Source organism: Triticum urartu, chromosome 1A (assembly GCF_056163025.1).
Source record: "Triticum urartu cultivar PI428250 chromosome 1A, HENAU_Tu73, whole genome shotgun sequence".
Classification (NCBI taxonomy): Eukaryota; Viridiplantae; Streptophyta; class Magnoliopsida; order Poales; family Poaceae; genus Triticum; species Triticum urartu.
This window is the reverse complement of record NC_141873.1, coordinates 8,414,540-8,438,162: the sequence shown is the minus strand read 5'-3', so window position 1 is coordinate 8,438,162 and position 23,623 is coordinate 8,414,540. Positions and strand designations below refer to the sequence as shown.

General features: G+C 46.3%; 2 protein-coding genes and 1 pseudogene across 3 annotated transcripts; all 3 read right to left on the bottom strand.

Moving 5' to 3' along the window:
- Positions 1–567: 567 nt before the first annotated feature.
- Positions 568–5,410, bottom strand: LOC147988253 (uncharacterized). Its single transcript, XM_087543686.1, has 4 exons — positions 3,347–5,410; positions 2,142–3,154; positions 1,618–2,044; positions 568–894 (listed from the first exon to the last, which is right to left on the bottom strand). Exons 1-2 carry the CDS (start codon positions 4,080–4,082, stop codon positions 3,069–3,071), a joined length of 822 nt encoding a protein of 273 aa, XP_087399812.1. The 5' UTR covers positions 4,083–5,410; the 3' UTR covers positions 568–894; positions 1,618–2,044; positions 2,142–3,068.
- On the bottom strand, positions 4,290–5,570 carry LOC147988252 (disease resistance protein RGA2-like). The gene has a single exon (XM_087534357.1). It carries the CDS (start codon positions 5,568–5,570, stop codon positions 4,290–4,292), a length of 1,281 nt encoding a protein of 426 aa, XP_087390483.1.
- Positions 5,571–5,615: 45 nt separating this feature from the next.
- LOC147988251 (putative disease resistance protein RGA3) lies at positions 5,616–11,036 on the bottom strand (annotated as a pseudogene). Its single transcript, XR_015616175.1, has 5 exons — positions 10,838–11,036; positions 10,385–10,664; positions 8,913–10,290; positions 7,075–7,173; positions 5,616–6,975 (listed from the first exon to the last, which is right to left on the bottom strand). The product of XR_015616175.1 is annotated as a putative disease resistance protein RGA3 (transcript).
- Positions 11,037–23,623: the final 12,587 nt, after the last annotated feature.

Sequence of the window (23,623 nt, the reverse complement as noted above, 5' to 3'; positions counted from 1 at the left end):
ATGCTATTGGTATGTAAAGTTTTTAGTTCAATCTAATAATGGTTAGCTAAAATTATGGGGTAGTTACAATCCAAAATAAACTAGTATGTAGAGTTTCTATAAGACCTTTAAGTAATAATAGGATTTCCGATGCCTAAATATAGGAAAGTCAACACTTGGGTAAGTTGATAAGTGTAACTACAATGGTCGAAATCCATTTTTTCTCGCAATTCAACCATATCTTTTCACCATGTTGGTATAATATCGCAGGCTTTAAAAAAAGTTCGTAACAGTTGAAAACATTTCTTGGATATGAAAAAAAGTTCACGGATTATAAAACAAATATCACAAATTTGAGAAAATGTTCACGAATTTAAAATGTTCACAATTTAAAAATAGTTCATGATTTGTTTTAAAAATAGAATGGAAAAAAGAAAATGAAAGAGAAAAAAAAAGAAAACAGAAGAGAAATCACAGTTTATTCCTTGATGTTAAGTTTAAATCTCCCTGGTATTGAAGCAGACAAAATCATCACTGTTTTAAAAAGAATGTGGACAAGTTAAAGGCCAGTGTCTCCACTATGCACCAATGTGAGTCTATCAGCTTCTGCTAAACATGACCATATGGAGTTGACAAACGTGATGCTTTTTCCCAACATTCACTTAACATGGAAAAGCATATAGGAATGTAAAAGCCGTGTCTTGTGATCATGGCCACTGCTGCATTGGTCATAACAAACAACAGATCTCAAACAGCAACATTTCACTGCTAATTAAAACAGCTCAAACAGATCACAAACTAATTGCTCACTGCATCTTCAGTTTCTTGTTCGCCTTCACCGGCTAGCCAAACCTTCCTCGTCCAGCGACACCAAAAACCACTTTCCATCGCCTGATCACACGGACGGGATAACACCTGCACAACAACGCATACGTGAGAAACAGGGGTCTCGGTGGCGATGGTCGCTTCCCATGGCGACAGCGACGGACTTTGTGGAGCATTACAGACAGTGGTACAGAAGCAGAGCACTGACCGGCTACAGAGGTACTCCCTCCGTTCCGAATTACTTGTCTCAAAAATGGATGTATCTAGAACTAAAATATGTCTAGATACATCCATTTTTTCTACAAGTAATTCAGAACGGAGGGAGTAACAAACACTAAAAATATAGAACAAAAGAAATCTGTAGATGAAGAGTTGATGGTTTGCATGCAGGAACACAACTGAGATCAGCAGCTCATCCCATCTCAGCTGTCAAAATTACTGCAGCAGGTCAATTGTATCTGAACAAGTTATCAATAAAAACCTGGGAATGACACTGAAACTAGATATATATACCTAGCTCACAAACATGAGTACGTATGCATCACAACCTGTAACAAACCTGCGAATGAAGCTAGCTACCAGCAGAGCAGGAGGTGCTTGTTTGAGCCTAATTCCTAAGTAACATGAATCTCGGGTGAAGGGCATTACCAATAATAATGCTAGTCTATAAAAGCAGAGAAGTGCCTGATTGACTACAGGAGGCACTAAGAGACACAGACACTAAGAGAAAGTAAATCCTTGAGAAGAAGAGCACGCAAACCATCAAACGGAGCTGCACCAAAAGTAATCAAGGGAAAGGACACAAAGTCTTACATAATACTCCCTCCGTCCAGAAATAGCGGTCACTCAAACGGATGTATCTGAACATCCATCCATTGCATCTTCATTGAAGTGCATACTGAGCGGCTCATCCATCCAAGTCCTCCTCCGTCGTAAGCAGCCACCAGGTTATTCAGATATCTACAACACTATACTGGCTACAGAGAACACTGGAAAGAGGAATGGGAAGCCTAAAATGCTGCTGGCATAGATATCTGCAACACTATACCAAAGGACCAGCAGCAAACTAAATCCAGAGCAGATCATCTAGGCCGGCCTGGGATGTGAGTCAGCGATCCAGCTCGACTCTGACGCCGAGCAATCACCCTACACCGCAGTCGGCAGGCACCACAATTCTCGATCTAGAGCAACCGTAGCACGGTTCAGTTGCAGAAGCAGTCCAAGCCATTCATTCCGGTAGCTAGCATAGGAGAGCAGCCATCAGGGAGGCTAGTAGTCCAGTATATATTTCTTGGTTAAAAGAAAAAAAAATATGTAACAACTGAACTCGTACTTACGAATTAATTCCACCAAAGCAGAGACCGAAGAGAGCCAACTTGATCTGTACAAGTATTGAACAAAAAAGAATCACATTACGAATAGCACGTGTTCTGAACACGTTAAAAAGGTCAACAGTAGTAAGTCTTCTAAACTAAATAAGCGATGCTGAAACTGAAACTGAAATTCATTCCTCCACAGGCAAACATACAGTTTTGCAGCAGAGCAGGGCAATTAAACTGTCGATCTTGATAAGTTTCTCAACTGCACATACAGGGCCATCGCATTCAACAAGTGCTGGCCTGACTGATACCTGCTGCTGCCGCTTAACCATCTTACATGCGAGGAAACTGCTGCATGATCCAGAGATGATGACATCCATCCTGCAACTTAAGTTTTATATGTCTATAAAACTCGCGTCAAGCAAGCAGGGCCAGAAAGTTCAAACACCACCTGAGCCTTTCCCAGCTTGTACTTGATCTGGAAATGGTCTGAAACTAGATATATATAGCTCACATTACAAGTACCCCAGCTTCTACTAAACCTACCAAGTATCTGAACCTTGAACAAGATAATTAAAGGTCAGAGTTTAACAGAGCAGATAACAATCATGACATAAATTGGTACAATTTCTGGAGCAAAAAATATAAAATAAACTACCATGCCCTTTGTACTTTGTTTCTTCCCTGTGTTTCCTCGCTTGACTGGACAACAGCAAACCAGATCAAGATGAGATGGTCTCGGCATAGGATGTTGATTCAGAGATGCTCCACTCGACGCCAAGCAGCAGCAGCAGCCGCCCTACACCGCAGACCCCGGCAGTTCTCGACCGAGAGCGGACTGCGGCATGACGGTTCAGTTGTAGAAGCAATCACAGGCCATTCCCCTAGCAGAGCAGAGCAAGAATCAGGGATCAGGCCTGTCATTGAATAGAAGCTGAATGACCTTCAGCTCCGGCAGGCCTGCCTCCGCTCACGGACTAGCCTCGGTATTTCCTTCCATGTCTTCGGTTTCAATGGTTTGAATTCCGTTACTGCACACATCACAAGCGATGTCAGAAAAAAAACTTGTACAAACTAATGTGTTATATCATAATGTATAGCATGATGGCAATTGGAGAAGAAACTTTTGCAAACGTGTTGACCATTATGTACAAGGGATGGAATGGATGACTGCATCTGTTTGTTAAATGTGGCAAAGATAGAAGGACGTGCAGCAAGCATACCTTTATAGCAGGCATCTAGAAATTTGTGGTCGATGGTGCCCAGTTGCTGGTGCAGGCATCTAGGGAGCTTCTTTATAGCAGGGCAGCCTGTGATCTCAAGAGACCAGAGAGACCTGTATACTTGCGGCTCATTCGGCAGGGATGCCAGGGTACTGCATCTTTCAAGATCAAGGATTTCCAGCGATGGGGGGTGCTCTCCTGACAGACACTCCAGCGATGTCAGCCCACTGTTGCCAATAATGCGCAGTCTCTTGAGGGGTGCAGGCAGACCGAGAGTCCCACCCAACATGCCAACACAGTCCCGTATTATTAGAAATTTGAGATGGGGAGGAAGTAAATGCTCTCTTGCAGCTGTTGCTGTTGCTGCTGGTGGCTCTGGCATGATAGGACTTCTGCTTCTAGAGGTAGTGGCTTCTGGTTTCTGTAGCCCACCCAGCTGGCATGATAGGACTTGAATACTACTGCAGCCATCAATTTCTAAGGTCTTTAAGGACAGAGGAAGATTTAGAACCTCTTGTAAGCTTCCACATTCAGTTAAACATAGCTCTTCTTGGCATGGACAAAAGTGATTCATGGGTGAGGATGGCAACTCTGATACAGCTGCAGGCATGATTGCCTCACTGCTAGAAGACCCTTGGACTAACTCTGACATGCCCTGCTGCTTGCTGAATATGAACTCAAGCTTAATGCACCCACTAATATTCATTTTCTTGAGAGATGTCGGGACGTTGAACATCTCTACTAAACTTGGGCAGTTTTCTAAGCAAAGAGACTCCAGAACTCTCAGGTGCTGACTCCTTTCGGATGCCAATGTCTCAAGAGGAGCTTGTGCATATCCAGTCAGATTTTCGCAGTTTCTAATCACTAATCTCCTCAAGGATACCAAGCTTTGGAACACATTCTCTGGCCAGTGGACGAGCACATCACATCTATCAATTTCCAACTATTCAAGATGTACAAAGTAATCACATGGTTCTAATGCACCTGATCCAAAGAACAAGTTGCAGTACCTTAGCTTCATAACTTCAAGAGGGGATTTCGGGTTCCATTTCTCCTTGCTGTCCACCGGTACAATTGAAGTGAACTCAACCTCTGATGTTGTTTCTGTGTTTTCTAGCTTCAGTATCAGATTGGTCAATGAAGGCAAATATCTATCTACAAAATCTGAGATCTCTTGCTTTCCATCTTTAATTTCCAAGACACTGAGTTTTGGTGCTTCGGGTAAATCTATCATCTTGGGGCACTTCTGAGCTGATAGTTTCTCAAGTTGAGGAAACAATGTCCCTTCGACTGCATCCCATCTCTCAAACCTCTTTAAGCCTTCCATTTTGAGCACTTTTACGGCAGGAAACGCTGAGCGTACCAATCTATAACCACCTCCACTACATGGTTCTAGAAGCAATGGTGCTTCAGGTAACGCTGTCAGCTTTGGGCATTTCTCAATTGATAGTTCCTCCAGACAAGGAAACAATATGTGTTCTCCTTGAGTCTCTAATACTGCAGCCCATCTCTGAAAGCTCTCCAACTCTTCCATTTTGAGTACCTTCAGGGCAGGAAACGCTGAGCGTACCAATGTATAACCACCTTCACCACAGGGTCCTTGCAGCAATGGTGCTTCAGGTAATGCTACCAACTTTCCACAATTACTAATAAACAACTTCTCAAGCACAGGAAATATTGTCTGTTCTTCTTGCCTCTCATCTATTTCCCACCATCTCTCAAAACCCAACAAATGTTCTAGCATAAGCACCTTCAGTTTTGGAAAAGTGATGATTGAATTGCACCTGAACAAAACTTGCAATCTTTCACAATGAAAAAGATGGATCTCAACCACGTTTTGCAACATACCCATGCACTCTCCGCCATAGGAATATATCTTCAGAACCTGCAGCCCACCATGAGGTTCGAACTTGTCGAGCACCTTGTTGTCGCCAACCTTAGTCCATCTTAATCTCAGTTCACTGAGATCCTTCTTGTTTCCAAGATTCGCCACTTTTGCCTCTGCTTCTTTAACATTCCCTACCCGGTGTAGCTCTAGCTGACCACCAAGGTTTAAATGCTGCAGCTCTACAACATCACTGCAATCAGGGCCAGGAACTCCTGCTACAAAAACTGTGAGTGTCTGCAGCTTAGTGAGATTATCAAGTCCTGGAAGCATGCTCTTCAACCCCGGACATCCATGAGTGTAGAGGTGGCAGAGGGAAGTCATATACTTCATTTGCATTGGAAGTCGATCAAGATAATAACAGTAGGAAAGGTCCAGCACTTGCAGGTTATATAGAACTAGAAGAACACCCGTGCGTTGCAACGGGGCCACATTAACTTTAAGAGTTCAATATTACGACATTGGCGACCTTTTTTACCATCAAATCCTCACACACACTCTCTCCCTCCCTCTTCCTCACTCTATCTCCCCCTCTCCCTCTCTAACACACACATATCCATCTTATTGGGTACGGGACCATAATCCATCTATTTCACACACACACGCTAGTGCATAACAATATGGATTATGTGTATTATTATTGCCACCAAAACTGAGGGGATTAATTTCATATAAATCGGCCAGCCACAGCTCCAAGAATACGCGGAGGAGGTGGCCCGGGTCAGCGTCGGCGCCGTCCGGCGCGGGCCACGGGCCCGCTTCCAAGTGCACGTGCAATGCACGTCTTCACAAATATTATAACCAGATATGAGAAATCACATACTAACACGATGTTGCAATCAATTTGTAATTAAAGAAGCCAAAAGTCTTTTTTCTTAAACCAGAATTCCTTATGCTTGAGTTTAAACAAACCCCACAATAACATGATCAATTTTTTTTGCTCTACTTATCACCTAATTAAGCAAATGCATGAGTTATGAAGCGGATAAGAAATCATGTTAACTTGGAACTAAAATTCCAACAAAAGAGTGAGGAACAAACCTTTTTATCATTGCTCTGAAGTCTGAACCTCCCCCTATTTGTTAGTGAAATGTGAGTATGCTTGGAAGATAATAATTTCTTATGCAACATATGCTTTTACATCTGAAAGAGCTATAAAATATGTTGACCTACCTATGTGCACTTCCTAAATCAAGCGGATAAAATTATTTCTATCGGCAATATAAAATACTAAACATTAGAAAGAAAGGGACAATGTCCACTAACCACGCAAATATTCTGACCATGGGATATTTAGGCTGGCGTATATGGGAAATCAAAGCTAAAAATGACTCGATGAGTTAGGGATACATCAATAAATATTGTAAAAAGTGATAAAAACAAATCTGCAGCAACTCGCGACCCCACGAACTCGTATTCACAATGAGCAAGTTAGTGAGGCCGCCACGGTAGGCTAGCACCAAGGGACAAGGGCAACAACCGCCTTCCCATCCAACCTACTGATTCTGCTGGCGCTACTTTCATCCTAAGCGCATGAGTACCGCTAGTGTGTTGCCACGTACGGAGAAACTACGAACTGAAATTTTCATCCAAATCATGAAAATTTTTAATGTTCCTCTCCTCTCCCATCCCTCGTGTGAACATACCCAATTCGTGGTTGGCTCGCTACATTCAGCGTAGCTCTGATGTGCATTGCCCTCGCTCTTGATTAGTTGCCGCAGTGCCACGCATATACGCCAACAAGCTGGGGAAACAAATGCAAATGTTACACCGAGTCAAAATCAACCATCCCACAATCGTAACAATAGAAAAGATAATAACCAAAATTTAATAGAAGAACTACTGCTTGGCTCCCAGATCCATCTCGATAGCCCTTGATCTGGCTGCTGAGCTTCTCCTAGCCGCCTCAACATCACGTCATTACCAAACATGTAGTGGATGCCTAGTGGGACAAGGATTAAGAAATAACATGAGGTGAAACATACGATGGTTGTCAATTCCATAAGACGATCCAAGTAATTTGACAAAACAGATCGGGAGCATCTTGTATAATCTCAAAAAAGCAACTAAAAATATGAGAAATGAATTGATGAAAATCAGCCCCTGCTCTCATTCATGCTCGCTTTTGTAATGGGAAGCAAGAAATGGGGATACCGGGAGAAGAAAGGATCACATGGACGGCAAGCCTCCACCACCGGCAAGTGGGGTTGCTTCACATCCAATCTCCACGGCTGCCGCCTCCATGGGGACGAACTCCCATGTTCACAACTGGGCTCCCAATCGGCCGCTGCCTCGCCGACCTTGACGACGAAGTAGTCCCTCCCTTCGATCCCATTCGCAACGGAGGCAACACCCATCCCAGCGGACGGGTTCGCGGTGAGATCCCTACTGGATTGTGGTCGCGCCTCCCCAAACCTCACCACGGGACACATGAGAGGGCACCGTTGCCATGGTCAAACTTGGATGGGGAAAGGAGGCGACATAGCAGCAACGGCGCCTTCGTCGGGATTGGTGGCGACGGCGGCGGCGAGCGAGCGGGAGGACGGCGGCGGCGAGAGAGTAGGAGGGTGGTGGCGGCAGTCCATCGGCCGCCGTGACGTGAGAGGAGGATGGGGATGGGGCCGCGATCTGGACGTATGGAGTGGTCGAGAGGAGGGGAAGCAGGTGGCTGGGTTTTTCCATCGTGCGGGGTTTGGGGGAGGTCAAACGAGAGGGTTTTTTTCGTGCGGGAGGCAGAGCAACGAGAGCGGATATAGGGAGACGGGACGCGGTCGGTTGGCAGGAAAAGGAAAGCTATGCATTTTTTTAGGCAGTAGAGATGATTAATGATAAGAAAGGGAAAATCACATCAATATAAGGAAATATCCCATCAATACTTGATTGATTGCGATTTATTTTTTATATGGTAACTAATCTGATCATCAATACTTGATTGATTGCGATTTATTTTTTATGAATGAGAGCAGGGGCTGATTTGTTTCCTTAAAGTATGATGCGTCTTTAAAATCTTTTATTTGTTTCCTTAAAATCTATTATTTGTTTCCTAAAGAAATTTGCAATAATGGGAGGTATTGGTTGATTTGGATAAGTTAGTAAAGTTAGATCCGTGATTGTGTGTACGTTTGGAAAGTGCTGATTTGCAAGGAAAGTGCTGAGGGGTAAATAAACCGGTGAATAAGAAACCAGCATCGAAAAAAATCTACGACGGTTAACCTACGAAAAAAACCGGACGAAAGTGATGGGACGAAAATTGACCGGCGGAGACTACCAACTGCTCCATTAGGAGTAGAGATACATAGATCGAGGGGAGCCTCGCTGGCTGTTTTTTTGCTACGTGCGGGGAAGGGACGAGAAAACCGTCGAAAAAAACCAGCAAAAAAAACCGGACGAAAATGGTGGGACGAAAATAAAACACGGAACGCGACCTACCAACTGAGACATTAGGAGTAGAGATACTTATATCCTCAGGAAGTGCTTTCATACGACTTTCTGAGAGATCAAGGTACCTCAGGTGATGCAGATACTTTGGTTTGAGTAGAAATGATTCAGTTATCAGACATAGCTTCAAGGCATGCAAAGAGCTATATTTTGATAGATGCTTCAATGAGCTTCGAATAGGACTATCGCATATCAGTGTTTGAATGGCAGGGGACTTTTTCTCCAAAGAATCATTCAAAATACCTTGTGTTTCTTCACATGATAAGAACAAATGCCGAGCGGTATCTGACAGCCACTCGATTTGACTTGGTTCCTTAATTGCAACGACACATTCCTTTCCCATAACAGACATTGTAGTATCATGCATAAGATCATGAATTTTACATGTTCTGGAATAATACCCGCTGGAGTCCTTACTTTCCTCTAGGTCCAGAAAGAATGACCTTGAGACCAGCTCATTGAAAATATGTTTTCCAAAGGTTTCAAGACTATCTTCCTCCTGTTTTGGGATAAAACCATTTGCGATCCATAGTTGGATAAGCTTCTCCACATTAATCTTGTAATCCTTCGGAAATATGGCACGGAAAGCAAAGCACTGCTTCATGTGTGCTGGCAAATCATTGTAGCTAAGCTTGAGAATTGGCAAAATTCCAGTTTCCTCGGTGCAAATATTGCTTCTAGATGATACAGCCTTCCATTCTTCCACGCTGGTCTTGGTACGAAGGACAGAGCCCAGTGCAGTTGCAGCTAAAGGAGAGCCACGGCATCTCTTCACAATCTCACCAACCATCTCGAGTAGCTCGCGGGAGGCTTTTCATTCTCTGAACTGAATGCTCTATCCACAATAATTTCCTTTATGAAGTTATCCTTCAAAACATTGAGATTGTAGGTTCTATCTGCACCCATAATTTTAGCAACTTGTTTATCACGGGCTGTTGTCAACACTGCACTACCACTGCCACCGTGATGAAGACAGACCTTCAGCCTTTCCCACTTGTGGACCTCTCTATTCCAGACATCATCCAGTACAAGGAGATACCTCTGCCCGCTGACCAGTTTTTGAAGTCTATCCAATGGTGGTTTGTCTATATCATCATTCTTCTTGGGAGTTCACATCAAAACTATCAGAGACACAGACCCAAAGCAGCAACTGGAAATGCTTCTAAACTTCAGGTTCATTGTATATAAGCTGTGCTAATGTAGTCTTGCCAAGGCCCCCCATTCCAACAATGGGAACTACTGCGAGATCTGCATTGCTAGCTTGACCAAGTAGTATGTCAACGATATTATTCTTATCTTCGTGTCTGGATCTGTTGGCAATTTCTTGTGGGTCGATGATGACATAATCTGCCTGCCTCCACTCCTTGGACACTGGTGTCTGCCTCAACTGACTGGACACCAACAATGTTTGCCCCAACCCAAAGTCATGCATCTCTGCAATGAGAACATTTATATCCTCCAGGATCTTGCAAAGCTTGGTACCCATTCTGTGACCGAACGCAACACGGTTGTGAGTAGGGAAGAGTTTTATCACATCAAAGCCAAGCTCTTTGTAGTGTCCCTTTTTCCTTGCTTCACGACGGAGCGCTTCATACTTGAACTCATCAAAGACTTCATTTGCCTCATAGGCCACAGCCAAGCTCTTTGTAGTGTCCCTTCTTCCTTGCTTCACGACGGAGCGCTTCATACTTGAACTCATCAAAGACTTCATTTGCCTCATAGGCCACCGTCTTGAGCTCGTGGAGCCAGGCTTTAGCTCCTTCTCTGTGTGCTGTGGCCTGCTCCTCGGCGTCAGCGATGACGTCCAGGATGATGGGAAGCCTGCGTTTGAGAATCCCGTGTTGCTTCTCCATTCCCTCCATCACATTGTACTGGTCGAGGAGGTAGCTGGACGCCTTGTCCATGAGCGTGGCCACCAGTGGGCGAATCGCCATGGTGACCACCAGCCCTGCCATTGGAACCCTGACGCACAACACAGGCGCACTGCAGAATTAACTGAAGAAGAAGACAATGGTGTGAGCAAGACATGTGTACATGATTGGGGTCTGTTCTTGAACGAGTCACACGAAAAATCCATTCATGCTCGATCGAATCACAAGCAAAATCCAATCCAATTTTGCTTACGAACCAAAGGTAAAAAAAAAATCCAATCTTGGAGACATAGTTACCTGATTCGTCGGAACAGCGTACGAACAGGGCGCCTTCACGAGCCTGACCAGGTCGTCCACACCAGCAGGTGGACGCCGAGTAGTTCTGGCGCTGTAGCGGCGGCGGCAGCAGCAGCAGCCCAGAGCCTGGTTGGCACCGGCGACGACGGAGGGAAGCTGTGGGAGTTGTGAGAAATTTGGGAGATCTGGAAGCAGCGAAGGTTGGGAATGGGTGGGAATAGTATTCTGGAGAGCATTCAGGAGACATCTTGATGGGGAATTTCAGAGGAGATGTGCCGTCGCTGTGGATTCGATTCTTCTTTTGGAAAAGACTATGCTGTGGGGATTGCCTGTTGGCAAAGAAATCAGTCTTCTTCGCGACAGAGGAGACGTGTTGTTGGAAAAAGAGGATGCCGATGGATGAGTGGAGGGCTTTATTGCTCCACGCACTCACATGTGGGCTTCCAAGTGAACTGTATTCCCTCCTTCCGGGTTTGTTTAGCAGCTAACGAAAAACCACAGATTTCATATGCCTGCAAGAAGAGTAGAGTTCTTGAGCTCTCCAATATACAATGCTTGTATACAGCCTGAGATCTGTTCTCGAACCAATCACATTAACAATATCTAATCTTGCCATTAGCGACCGGACAAAGCCTGCGCGTGCGTCAGCGGCGGCGGGGCTCCCTTCCTCCTCGCGAGGCTCCTGGGCGGCGCGGGACGGCCGGCCCTCACGGCGGCGCTCGGCTCGGCGGCAGGTCGGGTCGCCGGCGGATCGGCGGGGCTCCCCTTTGGTGGTGCTGCGGTGATGGCGGCGGCATGGTCTGCGTGGGGCGGCGAGGCGCGGGCTCCTCCTCCTCCCGATCTGATGGCGCCGCGGTGGCGCCGACGCTCGGGCGTGCGGCGGGGTCCGCGAGGGTGGTCGGCGCGCGACGTCTCCCTCCCCGATCTAATGGCTCCATGGTGGCGCCAGTGCTCGGGCGGCGGTTGGTGTCGACAAGCGGTGGCGGGCGCTGGGATCTCGGTGGCGCTCCGGCGTGTGCAGGCGGCGGCGGTCCCTGTGCGTGGTCGGCAGCTTCGTCTCTGACCCGGACGGCGCGGGGGATGGCGGCGGCCCGGCGTGGCCGGCGATCTGGATGCGGTGGTGCCGGTGGCTCGCTGATCTGCCGGTACTCCAGGGTCTGCCTGGTGGTGCTGGTGGTGACGCGGCCCGTGCACGAGAGTTGGATTCCTTCGAACTGATCTGGGTGAAAACTTGCCTTCGGCTTCTGCTAAGGCCGGCGGTGGCGGCGCTATCTGCGTCGTTCCCTTCTTGAAGGCATCGCCGTGGAGAAGTTCAAGGCCACTCTCTGCTACCTCCGGGGGAAACCCTAGATCGGTTGATCGGATGACGGCGGCGCTCTGGTGTCGTTCCTCCCTTGGGGGCGTCATTTTTGGAGGTACACACGTGATCGAGGGACCAGAGGACGGATTTTTTGGTGGAGCGGTGCTTCATCCTACACACTGATGGCGACGGATCTTGACGGCGTGGCGCAGTGCGGATTCGGAGTTCGCTGTGGGAGGATGGACTCGCGCAGGAGGACGGCGCTGTCGGGCGTCGTGGTGGCGTCGATGGCAGAGAGACCTGGTACGGTACATGCAACAATACAGCTCTGAAGATGGATTTGTGGCAGGTGGCTGCGGCGGCCTCATACCCGGCACGCGTCCTGGTTGAGGAGTGCGTCGGACTGGTAGGTGCCCCATACCCGACAGACGTCCTGGTTGGGACCTCAGGTCTTAGATGTTTAGGTTTGGCTGCGATGTCTGTTTGGTATTAGACTCAGACTATCTGCACCCCTTCATCAATTGGATAGGTGTAGCGACAGTTGTTGCTTAGACGGTGGCTTTAGTCTTGCTGTTGTATGGCTTTGTAAGGTTTTGTGATAATAATTAATAAAGTGGCTGTACGCATCGTCCAAATGCAGAGGCTGGCGGTCATCCTCCTTTTCTAAAAAAAAATTAGCGATGCAGGCTTCAGTAAATTATATTCAAATGGCCACGCCGAGGCGCCGACAGCCATCTGAGACAGCATGCACCGCCATGGACGGAAGGATAGCAGTGGTGGTGGTAAGTTCGGGAGACTCGCTGCACCACTGACAGCAGCCGCAGCACGAGGCGGACCGGCCGGCCTTGGAGGAAGGGTGGCGGCGGTGACCTCGGGGGAGGAGATGCACACCCGGCACCCGCAGAGTGTGGGTGGGCTGGGCTTATGATTCGGGGGCCTCAGCAAATAGAGCCCCGTGACACTTATTATGTTGGGCTTACTCGCTCTAAACTGATTTCTCAAAAAAAAAACTCGCTCTAAACTAAACTCTATATTCACTCGTGCTTTTTTTTAAATGAACTCTTCTATAGTCATGTTGTGAGTACACTGCAGGTTACAACTTGGGCAACCTGAGAGTTACTGAGACCGGTGAATAGTGGTGACTGTTCATCGGGCTATGCTGCGTCAATCCTTTGCTCCTTCCATTGGTGGTTCGCCAAGGTCGAAAGCAATCCTAGAGTCATCTTGCTGCTGCGAAGGAAGGGATGTCAACCAATGCGTCATTCTCCACTTGGATGACCTTCCCATGCCCAGAGGACTTGACTCTAGTGGTTCTACCGACCAACCCCTTCTTGTGGGGTAAACTTTCCCGTTAACCTGCTTTCAATCTATGTTGTTCTTCTGTGGGCTCCATTTGTTCGAAGCCCCACATGATTTCATTTTGTGCCTCCTCAATGACAACACGACTCAGCTTTGTGGAGTCCGTTATGTACAAGCATTGGGCCAACTATATTTCATGTACATCCTGATGATCTTCTTCATATTCAAGCGCCTCTTTGTCATTCCCTACTTCCGGCTCTTCATCGAAAGGGTTTTCCGCTTCTTCATATGTTGCCCCTCGATGTTGGAAACAATATCCTCCTCGTCCTCACAGTGTCTTGTCCACCATATATAAGCAGGCATGAAATCATGTTTGAACAAGTATATCTTCACATTGCTATTAAATCGATGGATCAAAACTATGTTTTGCAATTCTTACGTGGACATAATAACTCTATTTACCCTTTTGATTCATATATTCCATCGCCGTCTTGAAGAATTCATTTATAGTTTGATCCGTGCAATCATTCGATAGATCGAGCTGCCAACAAGCGGTATAAGACAAAATATAACCAATGAGGTCATAGCAAATTTTGGCTTGCCCATCACTAAAATGGAACATATTGAGTGCTAGAAATTTGATGAAACAAAAATTTGATGAAACATTTCTTAACGAAGTTAGTTCTCCCACCTAGAGAGACTAAGATGACCGGACTAGTCGTTGATTCATCAAGGTGAGAGAGGCCAGGAGTAGTGGAGTACTATTGTAGGTCGTGGGCATGTGGGGAGACTAATCTGGAGAGAGGATTTGGAGGAAGGAAGTGGTAGCTATAGGTGAGAGCGAAGCAGCTTTTACAAGGCATGAACTGAAAATGGCACCACTAATTACGATTGTATATAACCATTTCTGCGCTAGTGAATACATTTATTAGATTTCACAAGCGCATTGTTGTAGCAGCTCCCGTATACGAGTTCCCTTATAATTAGTCTGGCATATGTAGACCACCTGCCAGTTGCTATTCTCTCATCCCCCTCCCCCCCCCCCCCCCCCCCCTCGCGCGCGTCCACGAAAAATGCCGGCGGAGCTTTGGCCACCAGCAACACAGCGGGCGAGGCCCAATGCAGCCGCGGCGATCGTCAGATGTGGCAATGGCGTGCGAAGCTGTGAAGTGTCACGCGGGCCAACAATATTTCTTTTATAGGGGCAAACAGGGTGTTTTCAGGTGATCACCTAAAATATATTCGGTATAAAGAAGTTGTTGGTGCGTGTTCTATATTCGGCAACTTTTCCTAAAACTGGTAGTTTTAGGAGAAATGGACATTGTTGAAGATGCTTTTATATAGGGAAAATGTTTTGATTTCTTGCAAAGTTTCATCACAGAATGAAATTCATGGGCGACGTGGCAAAGGAAACAAATACAATGCTTCACAATAGTTATTCTCAAAAACAGTTTGGAGTGCTAATTTTATTTTATTTTTCTGACAAATTCCATGAATGTAATTTCATGATGAAACTTTGCAAGCATTCATAACTTTTGTCAATGTTTGCCAAAAATTTCAGATTGTTTTGAATTTATTTTCTATTTCCCGGATTTCAGTATTCATATACCGAGGTCATATGAGCTGGAGCTGAGGATATTTAGTAGTCATTTTGATAAGAATGTTGTGTGATTGGTTTTTTGAAAACAAGTTTTAGTTGGAATTTTAGGAAAACCGGTATTACTAACATACATTTTGAGTAACTTCCTTTTTTTTGTACAGAGCTTCTCAAATATCATTTGACCACAAAACTTTGCACGCACCTACAACTTTTGTTAGTAATCATTCTCAAAGTTTTATATTTTTTCGAAAATGTTTTGCTATGTTTTCTTGCATGGGTGTACTGAGCTGGGTTGTAGAAAAATCACTCTCATAGGCTTTGAGAAAAACAAGTTTGGGTTCGAGGAGTCAGAAACGCCGTGGTGTCGATGAAGCCTTCCGAGAACATGAACCCGTCCGCCAAATCCATGCAATTCACAGTCATTGATCGGTTCACAACTCTCCATTGGAATCCAAACTGCGCTACAAGTACCGATCAGGTTAGACACTCAGAGGTGTTGACCGAGATCGATACGATGAGAACATTGTGCTCCACGACCTAGAGGGAGACGGCCAGACGGCCAACACCATGTCATGGAGGACCACGAGGTCCGGCAGGCGCCGCCGCTCCCGCTGCCATCCGTCGCCATCGGGGCTAGCTGCTACCGTCTGTCGCCGTCCATCGTCCTCCGGGCTCATGACGTTGCATGTCCAGAGCCGACACCCGACGCTCGGCTGGAGCCTCACGCCATGCATGCGCTAGCAGTTCTACCTGTCCTGTACACCGGTCTCGTCTTTGATTTGTTTGCTTGTCCGCCTAAGTTTAGCCGTACTATGGTCGGTTGCGACTTGCGACAAATAGATTCCAAAACCAACACAAATCCAATCCTAGTTGGAGCCGAATTCAACTACGTACTCCTATCAGCGCGTACGTATACGTGCGCCTATACAAATACAAGAGCAAGCACGTCCGTCCATAGGAAAACCAATCGATCGAGTCCTCCCGGCCACATCAACATCGACAGAAACTTCCACGCCGCTGTCTCGTCGTGAGGGAGAGCGCAACAACACCGTCCGCCATCGCCATGGAGGATAGCCAGAGCATCCAGACGTCGTTGGAGAATTCCTTGGCCGACATGCTGCCGTCGATGGAAAAACTAAGGGCCGATCTCAAGAGAGCAAACACGTACTTCTGCGTGCCGGACAAGCTCGACGCCTGGGCTGCTGCGTGCTTCGGGTTGGGGACGGAGCCCGACGCCGCGGCATGCACCAGCGCGCAGGCGGCGCTGCTCTAGTGCATATCAGATCTATCCACCTCCTACCAGGAGGAACCGCAGACGCGCGGGAACTCCAGTTGATTGATTCATCCATGTCGCACGGCCTCGTTATATAGCTTACTTAATTAGGGCGCTTTGTCTGGTTTCACTATGCATACTATCTTAGGTAGATTATTTGTTTCGAGTTTTTATGATGTACTACGTAGTAACTACGTTGAGATTCGTGTTATTTGTATCGGTACTCTTGTAAGCAGTTTCGCAGAATAATAAATATTCAGACTATTTATATCAAATTTTCAAAAATATAATAGGAATATCTTCCCACGGTGTATATTTTAAATAGTGAGTGAAGGTAGAGTTAGCAGTTAAATTCATGTTGCTTTGCCTAAATAAACGTCTACAGGTATTCAGAAGACTTCGTACTTGATTGGTGAAAAAACCCTCTGCCCCGCGTGGCTCCCTCCAGGGCGACTCGGAGAGTTCAACCTAGCGTAGACGCCCGAGCCTCCAATCCAGACCGCCCTACACGTCACCACCCAAGAGGCCGGCAGTGCACTACATGGTAGCCGATGAAGTTGGCGGTGAGGATCTGGTTGCCTCGTGCTTGGACGGGGGCCCTTGATCCAGGGGCGAAATTGGGCCTGGGGCAACTGGGGCTATAGCCCCAGGCGTGGCCCATCTAGCACATGTACCTCTATTGGTATTTTTCTTCAGAATTTAGTGTTATAGTGGCCCAGCCCCAGGCCTGCTAACCCAGCCCCAAGCTTCAGCAGCGATGGACGTGCACTTTCTAAGCCCACTAATCTCTCCGTCCACATGCGGTTGCCATCCCAATCGCTAAACGAAAAAGAACAGCCCAGCGATACATTCAACTCGCCTAATCGAAGAAAATCTCGCCCGATCGGAAACAAACCCTGAATCACAGCTTCCCCTCGTCAAGGCGGCTCCGCGCTCATCGCAGAGCAGCTCCTGCCGCGCGCCGGCGCCTAACGATCTGCTTGACTACCCCTTGTTCTGTAATTCTCAGCTGCCCACTACCAAACCAGGTTATTATCCAACGGTTTTTCTATTCCTTGTATAGTTTTTTCTTAGTAAATCTGTTCCTAGTTTATACAATGCCTGAACAGATAGTTTCTACCATGTATCTTATTTTTGCTAGATCCTAGTTCTTCTGTATCATAGTTTGGTATTGTTAAATTTTACAATAAAGTCAATTTTATTTTGTTAAATTGTACAACTTCATTCAATTTTCTTGGAAATTAGAATCCAAGACGAAGAGGACTCGGACATAGTACATACTGTCCTACTACACTTACGTCAAAAAAAAAACTGTCCTACTACACACTTGGTGATAATGGTATATCATGTTCTTATTTTCAATTGGATAAAATTAATCAAGTCTTCATTAATTTATTACCAGCTTGTGCAATGCTGCGCTTTGTTAAACTATTTACATGTATTTATGAATTTTCTCTTGTTTTAATCACGGATTTTATATTTCCTACAAAATGTAAATATGTGGCATATTTCTGACATGCATTGTTACATGTGGTACACTAGTCTTGGCTGTTTTTCTTGTAACCACTTAGTTTTAGCCCTAGGCTTTAGAAAATCCTGGTTCCGCCTCTGCCTTGATCCGTGGTGCTAGCCTTGGCTGGTGGATCGACGTCGGCTCTGCAGCGGTCGGCACTTGTTTGGTGCTCGCAGTCCTCCTCAGCCAGGAGTGGCGAGGTGGTGATAGGTGGCTCCTTTGCAGCGGGTCTCCTCAGTGGAGTTGTTTCACTATGGATAGTTTTTATGATGTAACTATGTAGCAATGAAAATCCATTTCCGCACCCCGAGCTCATCTGCACCTATGTCGACGAAAAAAATCAAAACAAATACTAGAAAAATTAAAAAAATTCTAATTTTCTTGTGCAGTAGAAAATTTGATGCGTGAGGTTCGCTCCAATTTTCAAATCATCTGGACATTTTAGGAGCTCTCAGCAAAAGAGACAAATTGAGAGTCTGTAAAAATGTTTACTGTTCATGTAATGTTTTGGTCCGATTTGTCTTTTTTGCTGAGAGCTGCTCAAATGTCCAAATGACTTGAAATTTAGAGCGGGCCTCACGCATCAAATTCTCTACGGCACAATTTTTTTTGGAATTTTTTGAATCTTTTTGAATTTTTAATGAATTCTTTTGTAATCGGGTGCAGATGAGCCTGGGCACCAAAACGCCCTACTAATGTAGCAACTACTTTCATATTAGTGTTATTTGTTTCGAACAGTTGTCTTGCACTTGTAAGCAGTTGCAGTAACTAAACCATACAATAATTGTTCAGACCTTTTTATAAAATTTAAAAAATTATAATTGGGATTTCTTCCTGCAGGGTATTTTTAAATAGTGAGTGGAGTAGAGTTAGCAGTTGAATTCCTGTTGCTTTGCCTAAAAAAAGTCCACATGAATTCAAAAGATTTTGTAGGTGTTTGTTGAAAACCCTAGCGCTGCCCCCTGTGCCCCCAATCCCGGCTCTCCTCCCTATTGCTACCCAAGGGACTGCCAGTGCACCGCACGATAGCTGAGGAAGTTGGATGTGAGGATCTGGCTGCCTTGTTTTTGGACGCCCCTGGATCCGTGGCGGCGGCCTCGGCTGATGGATCAACCAGAAGGGTGCACTGGTAGAAAAAGGGCCTATAGTCCCGGTTCGTAAGGGCCTTTAGTCCCGGTTCCGGAACCGGGACTAAAGTGTCGGTACTAATACCTCCCCCTTTTAGTCCCGGTTCAATCCAGAACAGGGACTAAAGGCCCGCCACGTGGGCAGTGCGCAGAGCCCAGTCAGGAGACCCTTTGGTCCCGGTTGGTGGCACCAACCGGGACCAATAGGCATGCACGCGTCAGCACTTCTGTGGCTGGGGTTTTTGTTTTTTTTTGAAAGGGGGGGGGTTGGGGGTTTTGGGGGGTTAATTTAGGTGTTTCATATATTGTGTTAGCTAGTTATAATTAATAGAGAGAAGTGTCCTCTGTTATGTCCGTGCTTGGTCGACGCTATGTACTATACATACGTATATAGAGAGGACTAGACACGCTAGCTAGCTAGTAAGCAAACGAAGGAAACAGAAGATCGTCATGAACATATATGCATATATACAGAGAGAAGTGATATCAACCACCTCTCCTTCTCCGAGAGATTGGTCGAACAACAAGTTCTCGTATATCTATCTGACACTACCGGCTACATATATACAATAATTATCTCTTACAAATATAATCATACGGACTCAGGGTCCACATAGAATTATCCGTCTTCAGGGATCACGTGGTCAAGAAAGAATGCCGCCAATTCCTCTTGAATTCCTCGCATGCGAGCCGGTGCTAGGAGTTCATCCCGCTTCCGAAACATCTAATTTAAAGAAGGGGGTCAATACATATATATATATGAATGAATGAAACTCAACACAAATGATGGTAATAAAATAAAATTGTGAATGTTGTTATTTACGTACTTCATATTGTTCGTTAGTGTAGCCCCGCTCACAGGTCGTGTGGCGGATGGACTCGCAAACATAGTATCCACAGAAATCATTTCCTTGTTCCTGCCACAACCACTTTACAAGAAATAGAGGTTAATCAAACTGATAAGCAAGAATGCCAAATGGTATTGATGAAACTAGCGCTTGAATGACTAGTAGATGCGCTTAAAATGCTACTATAGCTAGTACTTACTTTCGGGTGTCTAAATTGCAGCTCCTTCGGCAGTCCCGGAGCTTTTCTGGTGAATTTTCTCCAAACCCTGCCGGACAAAGAAAAGAATTACTTGATATATCAGAAAATGAACAAAGTTGCTGATATGGTGGATAATGATCGATTTAACTTACTTCTCGAGTATTTGAGTCATGTCTGCATAGTCCTTGGGATCTTTTCGTCTTGAGTCTAAGACGGTTACTAGTCCCTGCTCAAGCTTAATATGTAGGAGAATATAGTGGAAACTGCACACGCATGCATAACTCATCAATTACATTACTATAACCTTGACTAATATATAAGGGAAACCGAATACGCACAAGACAGTAACACTCACTTGAAGTTGTAAGGAAAGAGTATTATATCTTTGTTTTGATTTATTATCAACGATTCAAGCATGCTGCCCTCGGTTTCTGCGGCATGAAATTTAACCTGAGTTGCATCTATGAGATATGTGTTAATGAACCCAATATCACCGACTTGTCTTTTCTTCAATTCGATGATCTTCAATCTGCATAATATAGTGAGGATGATTATAAATACATGTAATGAAAGAGCTAAGCTATATAGAGAAACTTAATGACAGAAGTAGTACTACTTACAGACAGTAGCAGGCGACCATTGTTTTATCGAGGGCCAATTGATTGAAAAACTGATAGAACTCCTCAAATGGAACAGGAAACAGATCAATTCCAACGAGGTCATGCTCCTTTTTAACTTTCACATACAAAGTACTCCTCCCCCCAGAGTCTCTGCAGATTTTCAAGTACCAATCATGCAATCTTTGCATCATCGTTGATAGAGATCTTTCATCTTTGACGAGAGGCTTCCCGTAGTCGTATCTTTGTATCTGCATCTCCATGGGTTCATAATGTACTTCGTCGGGCAGGTAATCTGCAAGATTGCTATAACCGGGCACCATCCTCGGATCATTATCGACGTTGTGGCTAGGCACCTTGAGCGGGGTGCACGATTGCTTCGCTTGTTCGCCGAGCTGGGCAATTTGTTTCCCAGCTCGTTGTTCTTTCAGCCTTTGATCACTGACAGTACTTCCCGACCGCTCCGCTTCGGCAAATTCCTTTCCAATAATGCGGTCATAGTTTCCTTTCGGCGGATCAGACTTCGGTGGTTTTGTCAGGGCAGCCAGAGTGCGCTTCACTTTCACCCGATCTACCTTCTCCTCCGGAGGTGGATGTTTCTTTGCTTTCACCCCTTCAAAGAATTTCTTCACTTCTTCTCGCGCGATCTCGGCGTTCTCCTCCTGGGTCCTCTCGTATGGTAACTTCTCTGGAGTCTTCAGAGAAGGACCGAATCTGTATGTCCTCCCGCCTCTGGTTGTACTGCTAGACGCCGACCGAGCAGACGTAGCGGTTGTCTTCTTTACTTGCTTAAGAGGCGGAGGAGAAGGACTACGACGCGCCGGAGCAGCTGGAGCGGCGGCAGGTCTCTTCCGCCCTTGCTGACGAGGCGGAGAAGGAGGAGGCTGGCTGCTCGGGCGCGTCGGCGTAGGCGGAGAAGGAGGCGGAGTGCCGCCATGTGCCGGAGAAGGAGCCGGCCGAGGGCCCTGATCTTCACTCGCCGGAGGAGGAGGCGGTGGAGGCGGAGTGCCCTGACTCGCCGGAGGAGGAGGAGGAGGCGGTGGCGTCCAGTTCGGAAGGTTGATGAGCTCCTTCCGCCATAGGCATGGAGTCTTCAGAGCAGACCCCAGCCGAGTCTCCCCTTCACCGGTAGGGTGGTCAAGCTGGAGGTCCTCAAATCCCTCCGTTATCTCATCCACCATCACCCTAGCATATCCTTCTGGAATCGGCCGGCAGTGAAAAGTTGCGCCGGGTTCAGTAGGAAAAACAGAGCCAACAGCCGCCTTGACCTTCAAATTCATCCATTGCGTCATAAGGTGGCAATTTTGAGACTCCGTTATAGCATCCACGGGATAGCTGGCAGGAGCCGTCAAGGCATGCTCCGGCTGAAGCAGCTCGGTGGAAGCCACGCTGCTTCTGCGCTGAGATGGCGGGGTAGCTTCGGGGGAGGCTTTGGTAGTACGTTTGCTGCGATTTGCTTCTCGTTCCTCTATCGCGTCTACCCTTGCTTTCAGCGCCTGCATTTGGGTCTGCTGCACTTTTTTCCTCCTCTCATGGGATTTGTAACCGCCTGCGTCCGGAAACCCAACCTTCCACGGAATGGAGCCTGGCGTGCCTCGTGTCCGTCCAGGGTGCTCAGGATTCCCGAGGGCCATTGTGAGCTCATCGTTCTCTCTGTCTGGAAAGAACGTCCCTTCATGCGCTGCTTCAATATACTGCTTAAGCTTACTGACTGGTATGTCCATTTGATCGTTCGTCCAAATGCACTTCCCTGTTACAGGGTCCAGTGTTCCGCCAGCCCCGAAGAACCAAGTCCGGCAACGGTCTGGCCAGTTAATTGTCTCTGGTTCGATCCCTTTATGAACCAGATCATTCCCAGTCTTGGACCACTTAGGCCGGGATACGAGGTAGCCACCTGACCTCGTGCGATGGTGAAGCTTCTTCTTCACAGCATTTTGCTTGTTTGTCGCCGATATCTTCTTACTCTTTTCCGATGTCTTGTGGGCCACAAATGCGGGCCAGTGATCTCTGAGATTCTCATATCTGCCCTTGAATTCTGGTGTCTCATTATTTTCGACAAACTTATTCAGCTCTTTCTTCGACCTCGTGAATAGTTCTGCCATCCTCTTCAGAGCAAAAGACTTGATTAATTTCTCTTTAACTGGGTTCTCTGGATTATCCTCAGGCGGTAGGGTGAAATTTGACTTCAGCTCAGTCCAAAGATCATTTTTCTGCATATCATTGATGTAAGAGACCTCAGGGTCTTCTGTAGCCGGCTTAAACCATTGCTGGATGCTTATCGGGATCTTGTCCCTAACCAGAACCCCGCACTGAGCAACAAATGCGCTCTTTGTCCGGAGGGGTTCAATAGGTTGGCCGTCGGGCGCGATTGCTATGATCTCAAACTTTTCATCCGAGCTCAACTTTTTCTTCGGGCCTCGTCTCTTTACCGAAGTTGTGCTCGATCCGGAGGGCTAGAAAAAAGAACAAAGACTTAATTAATATGTGTACATACCAAAACAATGAATGCATCAATCAGCTAGTCAGCATAGGCTTAACTAATATATATACCTGGCCGGACTCGGTTCGGTCACCGGAGCCGTCATCACGGTCTCCTTCTTGCACCGGCATTGGGTCACCGGAGCCGTCCTCATGTTCTTCTTCTTGCACCGGCATTAGGTCACCGTAGCTAGCTTGTTCACCCTCTCCTTCCAGACCATCGGTTTCGTTGAGAAACAACGAGATGACATCACTTCCTTCTGCGATTATGTCCCTCAACAACGCTTCTTTTGTTACTTCGTCTAGGGCAGTGTCCATAGTTTCTACAAATAATTACAACATGGCAATTATTATTCAAACATGACAGATGGATATATTAGTGCCAAACGTAGAACTAGCTACCTAATCATAGTGAGCTATCGGGAGGGGGTATATATCAACAACGACGACACAACATCTATGTCCGTCGACGACCCTCGTTCCCGATAAAAAAAGAGGAAGAAGAAGAAAAATAAGAGGAGAAGAAAGAATA